The sequence below is a fragment of the Talaromyces stipitatus genome, genomic scaffold (assembly GCF_000003125.1).
Source record: "Talaromyces stipitatus ATCC 10500 scf_1105507295479 genomic scaffold, whole genome shotgun sequence".
Lineage (NCBI taxonomy): Eukaryota > Fungi > Ascomycota > Eurotiomycetes > Eurotiales > Trichocomaceae > Talaromyces > Talaromyces stipitatus.
In genome coordinates, this window is record NW_002990124.1 from 21648 (window position 1) to 28338 (window position 6691).

At 46.5% G+C, this 6691-nt stretch overlaps 2 protein-coding genes across 2 annotated transcripts, besides 4 other annotated features; both read right to left on the bottom strand.

Annotated features, from left to right (window-relative positions):
* Positions 1-420: 420 nt before the first annotated feature.
* On the bottom strand, positions 421-1295 carry TSTA_007460 (uncharacterized protein; the record flags this gene model as incomplete). The annotated part of the gene is made up of 2 exons (XM_002488727.1): positions 421-668; positions 962-1295. The coding sequence occupies 2 exons, from the start codon at positions 1293-1295 to the stop codon at positions 421-423; spliced, it is 582 nt and encodes a 193-aa protein (XP_002488772.1).
* A 328-nt stretch (positions 1296-1623) lies between these two features.
* On the bottom strand, positions 1624-3034 carry TSTA_007470 (dihydroflavonal-4-reductase, putative; the record flags this gene model as incomplete). The annotated part of the gene is made up of 6 exons (XM_002488728.1): positions 2817-3034; positions 2619-2726; positions 2423-2553; positions 2285-2362; positions 2166-2222; positions 1624-2088 (listed from the first exon to the last, which is right to left on the bottom strand). The coding sequence occupies exons 1-6, from the start codon at positions 3010-3012 to the stop codon at positions 1624-1626; spliced, it is 1035 nt and encodes a 344-aa protein (XP_002488773.1). The 5' UTR covers positions 3013-3034.
* A 643-nt stretch (positions 3035-3677) lies between these two features.
* Positions 3678-3698: a microsatellite.
* Positions 3699-3959: 261 nt separating this feature from the next.
* Positions 3960-4017: a sequence feature (GA-rich).
* A 261-nt stretch (positions 4018-4278) lies between these two features.
* Positions 4279-5547: a mobile genetic element.
* Positions 5548-5581: 34 nt separating this feature from the next.
* Positions 5582-6691: part of a mobile genetic element that runs on past the window's edge.

Here is a 6691-nt window from a genome sequence, read left to right on the forward strand (position 1 = left end):
AACCGTCGGTTCGATCAACCCTCCGATTTCAAACTGGCTGTCCCCGAATGCTACCGCAGCTTTGACGGCCCCGCTTTAAGCCAGCATGGGTTCAACGATCGTCGGACAGACTTTCTCACTCGTCGCCAAGGGGATAAGATCATCACTTCGCCCCAGCACTTACTTATTATCAGAATCTGGAGATAGACGAGCAACGAGGATATCCTGTATCGGAAATCGTTCGTTCCAGCCTACTGGCTGTAGACTCAGTTTCCACTGACTCGCCAGTTTATGTTTTTCGTCACCGATGGGTTCGAGACAAATATTAGCACGTCCCGGATATCTGTGGCAGCTTGAAATAATGCCAATCATAACCCGGTTGGGGCACGTACAGTGAAGCCAAAGGTCCCGTTTCGGTGGCGCCGTAGTGGTTGAGGAGCTTCACTCCGGCAGGTGTTCTCCGGCAGCTGTTAATTTGTCGCCAATGGTCTCTTTGGGCAATCTGCCGCCAAAAGCGATAAAGTGTAGCTGTTGCAGAGCGTGGATTTCCTCATTGTCTGGTAGCAGAGCGATTTCCTCGAGAATTGATGGCACTGTAAGCAGCGATTTTGCTCCACTGCTCCGCAAGAGCTGCGTTATCGACGGACCAGTGAAGATGGTGCCTACCTCTGGAAGGCAGAACGGTTTCCCTACGCACAATGACAGGCATGGTGGCAGCAATCCAAATCCATGTAAGAGGGGCCTGGTCAGTCGCTTTCTCATCAATATAGAGGGAGAGAATTGAGCGGGACTACCTACGTGGAACAGCGGAGATGTTGATAGGGCTGGCGACAGCATTTCTTCATCGTTTTCGAACTCATGGCAAAGAGCAAAGCTGAGATAATTCCGATGAGAGGTATAAATTGGTTTAGGCAGACCTGTCGTCCCACCGAGTGCAGAATGAGCACGTTACAGTCCGATTCCGAGACAAGCTGGTTCTTACGGCTGACGTTGTTCTGTGAGAACGCAGTGGATGACGATGCCTCTTCGGTCAAGAAATTCCTGTACGCAGCAGGATAGTACTTCGAAGGCGGAGGAGAATCATTCGTATCCCATGACGACAGGGCCTCACCAGCCGTGCCATCCAACCGTGCCGGGACGAGGATAGTGCTTGTCCGTGTTTTTTGCACCAAGTGTCTGACAGCTTCGGCACTGAGTCGTGTCGAGAGCAGGACGGTAGGAACCCCCAGACCTATCAATGCAAAAAGGTATATGACGAGTGTCAGGTTGCTGTCCATGACTAGGCCAACAGGCCGGTCCTTTGTACCATTCTCCATCTAGATCTCGACCACATTTTTGCAGAGCCAGCTTTGACAGCACAAGATCGCATGATTCAGTTATGGTACGCATTTCCCAACCCGCAGGGAAATTTAGAAACAAAAGGAGATACGAGGAGCTCAGCTAGCTGTGGCGATCGCGGAAAGCCATTTAATTGAGAGCTTTGCTTACAGTACGGCAGCTTCATCCACCCTACGACAAGGCACGTTGAGTCCCCTTGGCGTAAACATATCTTAAATTGTCGGATCACCATCAATCTGACAGCTGACGACTAATTCTAATGCAATCTCTAGCAAGCTTCACCTCACTTGTATTTCAAATGCTATCTTATCTGCCTTCGCCTTTATTGACAAACGGGTTAAGACTGTTCACCGTGTCGACAATACACTCCTTCAATGGTCGATAGCTGATGCCCAAGACCTCCTTGGATTTGGTATTATCATATCCATACCATCCTGTGGGTGGGAAATCACCCGGTTTCAATGCGTCTCCCGTCGGCAAACCGCCTCGGAGTTCAGAGAATGATTCCCGGATACATTCCACAATGTCCTTGTTGGAATACTGTCCTGGAGAAACACAGAACCGCTGGCCAGCTGCCTCAGGTATCTCAATTGCCAGAACATGTGCCAATGCCAGGTCACGGACATCCACCCACAGGAATACCCCAGTGAATGGGCAGCTATCCTTTGCTTTACCAAAGGCAATGTCGCGAATGCGCTCGTTGGAAGTATTGAGTCCATCAAGATTCTTGATATGATGAACTATAGGACCGTAGACCATGGGTGGGTTTATCTGACAAGTAATATGTGTGTGAGTGTTAAGTACTTGGACCCTTTTGATAGTATCATGGGTTATTTTGTCTGACTTACACTTGTGACGGAAAAGTGGGGCTTCTCCTTTTCCACAAAGTCCCATGCAGCTTTCTCCTAATTAATTATGGAGTGGTCAGCGTTGTGGTCGAATCCAGGCGTTGAAACTGTGAACTTACAGAGAAAACTTTGCTTGCGCGGTAGGCATTAAGGGGGTTGGAGGTAGCCTCTTCCCAGGTCATGTTGTTCCAATCCGCCTTGGTTAAGGTTAGCATGGGTACGGGATATATGTTTTAAGAGATTAATAAAGTTGTTACCTCTGTGAAAGTATATGTCTGAGGCTTGGAAAAGCCCATGATTGCGGCGCCAGAAGATGTAACCATCACTCGCTTGACTGATGGAGCGTTGTTTTTGACGGCCTTGATGAGACCAACAGTGCCATTGATAGCTGAAGAGCAATCTCATAAGCAAGTAGTCTTCCAGGTAGATTTTTGAGAAATCTGGGGCACAAACCTGGATCCAGGAGATCCTTCTTAACATCCTGAGCACGCAAATGGAACGGGCTGGCTGTATGGATCACAGCCTCAAAAGGGGGATCAGAAACGACCACCCGTTCGAAGGCTGGATATCATATACAGTTCCACAGTTAGTTCACGTGGGCCATTCAAATTGGAAAGCTCGACCAAAAGGGATAAATAAATATGTAGCTACCATGAGGCGCAGAAATATCAGCCACAATCACAAAGTCCAGATTCTCCTTTGAGACACCTGGGTGGGATGTCTTGATCTGCTCTGCCTTTTCCTGTGAGCGGACGGTGGTCACGACAGAATGCCCGCGTTTAAGCAGCGCATCGAGAATGTGAGCGGCAATGAAGCCACTTCCACCGGTAAGAAGGGTCCGCGTCATGACTGACGGACGTCATTTTGGTAGCTGGTCGACAAGACGCGGGCCCGGTGGTGGGGCTTTCTTCGTTCACTTCCAAAATGGCCCTAGTCCCTGCAGAGGGCTCGGTTTTAAGGCGGACATGACTATTTATTATTTCCGGCCGAGGAAACCTATGAGTTGTCGGATTAGTCGGTTTATTCCAGGCCAATCTTGAAAAGTGTTTTACTAGGATCAAAGAAAAGAAGTGACTAGCAAGATTGTATGTATTGAGTTCTGTATCTTCCTATCCCTCAGGTTTCAAAGCCAGGTCCTTTATAGACACTTTTGGCGGGGTGATTTGTGAGTCATCAAGAGAGGTAAATTTTAGGGGCTATAAGATAGGGCTTCTGATTGTTCACTTCCTTTTACTGCCTCCGGATATCCGAATTATCTGACACTGTCTTGCTGGATATCCAGTTTATCTAATGTTGGTTTAGCTACGTCCCGTATCACGAAGCGTAGGATATCGTAAGCTAGGGCGATCCAACTGCCCTACGTGGTGAGCCTTGCTATATAGCTAGGGCTCTCCATGGATACGCGGATATGGATATATCCATGGATCTTACGGATATGAATACGTTTTTTTTTCATGGATAATATCCATGGATATATCCGAAGCCTCGAGATTTCATGGATATGGATACGGATGTGTGTGTGTGTGTGTGTGTATTTGACGGCCGTGGTTCGTGACTTGCACGCTTCCCACCGATCCCTACTGGGACATAGGCCGCCGAGGGTTAAGCCTCAGGCTTCAGGTCCTATCAGATTTATATACAAATAAGAGACTCTTTAGCGCATTTCCATAGCTGCCATGGTCTTAAAGGGAGATCCACTTCCTAGTGGGTTTTGGGTATTTGCCAGCTGCAATGGTCCACCTACGCTCCATGACCCATCATTTTACCACCATCATACTTAAGCAGTGAGTTTGAAAAGAAAAAGGGAAGAAGGAAAGAAGAAAAGAAAGAAAGAAAAAAAGAACAAAGGAAAAGAGAGATATAAGGGGAAAGTAGGGCTGACTTAGCTAGGTGCTAAGGAGAGGTTGGCGAGGACAGATATCTTCAAAGAATGGGTCTCTGCTAGCCATGAGGCTAGTTTTCGTGTTCCTTTCACAGTACCTAAAAGAAAAGAGATAACTTCAGAAGGGGGTCCAGGTGGATGAGGGGCTCGTCTCTTAGCTATATAGCAGAAGAAGAAATGTAGAGGTACTTTTTATGCTCCACACTAACAGAGAAGATAAATATCATCATAATTAAAGCGCTCATGGTAATCCGCAAAGTCTCCATGACCAGTATGGGCCGCTATGATACGGCCAAGGTCAAGTTAGTTGAGTTAAAGCTCTCCAGGGCGTTTAGGAGATGTAGTTATTTCTAGATCTTGGTATATCTATGGTGCTACAGTCTGCCACTGTATCTGAGCAGTAGAAAGAGATTAAGTCTTGGCGTATCTCTTTAGCGAGGCATATGAGGACTTATATAGAGAGGGGGGGATAGAGACAGCTCCTTCCTTGGTAGCGAGATTAGCTGCTTCATTCTTAGGGATTTTAGTGTGTCCAGAGACCTATCGGATTTGGATTGATCCACTTTTAGTATATGGAAGCCTTTTGCGTAGTGGCCAGGCGGCTGTAAGGGTGTGAAAGGATTCAAAGACCTCTTGAGAGGATCCTGTAGAGGGGGATAGGAGGCGCGTGGCAACTTCTAGGTTGTCAAGACAGATCCATAGGTTGGTAGTAAATTGAGCTGTTGGGTATGTTATTGCTGCTTAAGCACCAGCTAGGGCAGCTTCTGCTTCTGTGTTAAAGACCTCTTTCCCATGTCTGTATAAGAGTGAGGAGCGGAGAAACTAATAGTGTGCTTGAAATCTAATATAGCTACCCCCTGCACGTCCATCTATCAGCCTAGATTTATCTGAAAAGATTACAATATCTGAGCTAGGGATGATGCATTGAAAAGCCATGAAATTAGCCGCTGCCTGTTCCTTAGTGCGTCCCATGGGAGCTCCTATTCAGGCTTAGGCACTCTTGTGTGACTCACGAGGGTACTAGGGAGCATATTGTAGAGGGTTTATTTATTCAGAGTTAGGGAGTGCCAGCACTTGGCAGGCAAATTGACTGGTTTGTCGGCTGTCTCTAGCTATCTGTTCTGCGCGTCTTCGGAGTAGATAGTATGGATCAAGACGCTGTAGACAGACTGATGTTTGGAGGGCTATTTAATCTAGTTTAATTTCTAGTGGAGAGAATCCAGACTCTCGGTATAGAACAGATATTAGGGTTGTGTGGAAAACTGGAAGGACTGCTCTTGCACCTGCTAGTATTACTTTAGTTAGTTTCTCAAGATGTTCTCCAACTCAATTTAAAATTTAAGAAGGCCCAGGGCGAGTATGTCCTGGCCACTAGGTTTCTGCGTCATAGTATACTTTATAGAATACACAGGCTGATATAGCCTGCTATAGTAAATGAGGTTTGACTCCACGGATAGTATTCTCTAGAGAGCGAAGGGCATTAGCCACAGTGAGGGCTTTAGATGCTGTTTAACGTGCCATTTAAATGTTAGCTTTTGTCAAAGAGGATTCCTAGCCAACGTAGATATAGCTATTTAGTATTTTCTAAGATTATGATAGATCCAGCTTTTACTGAAGATGTACAGGTTGGGTCCTGGTCTGCTTTATGTCAGGAGAAATGAAGAAGCTTGTATTTATCTAGTGTAAATGTAATGCCCTCTACAGCGCTCTAGTTTAGAGCTTCTTGTAGTGAGTCTGATAATGCTTTGCAGTTAGTAGCAAGAGATGTTGAGATTGCCAGGTTAGCTGCGTTGTCTGCGTAACCAAATCTGTTCCTTAGGTTTCCTAGACGGAATAGGGGCGCTATGTAGAGCATGAAAAGAATGCTAGATACTGGGGATCCTTGTGGAAGACCGCAGGCAATGTCTGTTGAGGGGCCAATCTCTCCATCAAGTCGGATCTGGACTGATTGCCCAGTAGCAAAGGAGGCAATCCAGAGAACAAGATTAGTGGGCCAGCCCTGCTCACGTAATCTGCGGATGAGTCTGCCGGGAAGCATGGCATCAAAAGCGCCCTTAACATCTAGGGTAAGGAGTGAGGCAGTCATGCCTTGATTTAGTGCTTGTTTAACATCATGTGTTAGGCATGTGGTTAGATTATTTGCAGATCTTAGTGGGAGAGCCCTAAACTGTTGCCTTGCTAATACTTTGTAGTGTATAGAGATCTATGCCATATTCTGTGCCACCAAGCGCTCAAGTCCTTTGCCAAGAACTGATAGAAGAGCGATCAGTCTGTATAATCTAGGTGAGGACCAATCAGTCTTTTTTGGTTTCTGGATAATTGCTAAGATTGCATGTTGAAAGCATTTCAGGTGATAACCAATCTTTAGGCACCCTTGATATAACATTAGTACCTTGTCCTTGATTAGAGGCCATGCTACTTTGAGTATGCAGGTTGGGATTTCGTCTGAGCCAGGGGCTGTGTTTCCTGCCTGAAGTACTGACTCCTCCACCTGTGCCATTATTATATCTGGGAAGTAGAGACTAGTGGTAGGGACTGCTGGGGAGTCCAGAGGTATGTCTCCTGCCTCAGCTGAGTTTTGGAGAAGATTATGGACTAGTACGTCTCGTTTCTCATGTATAGTAACTGCTGGGAAGCTGTTAGG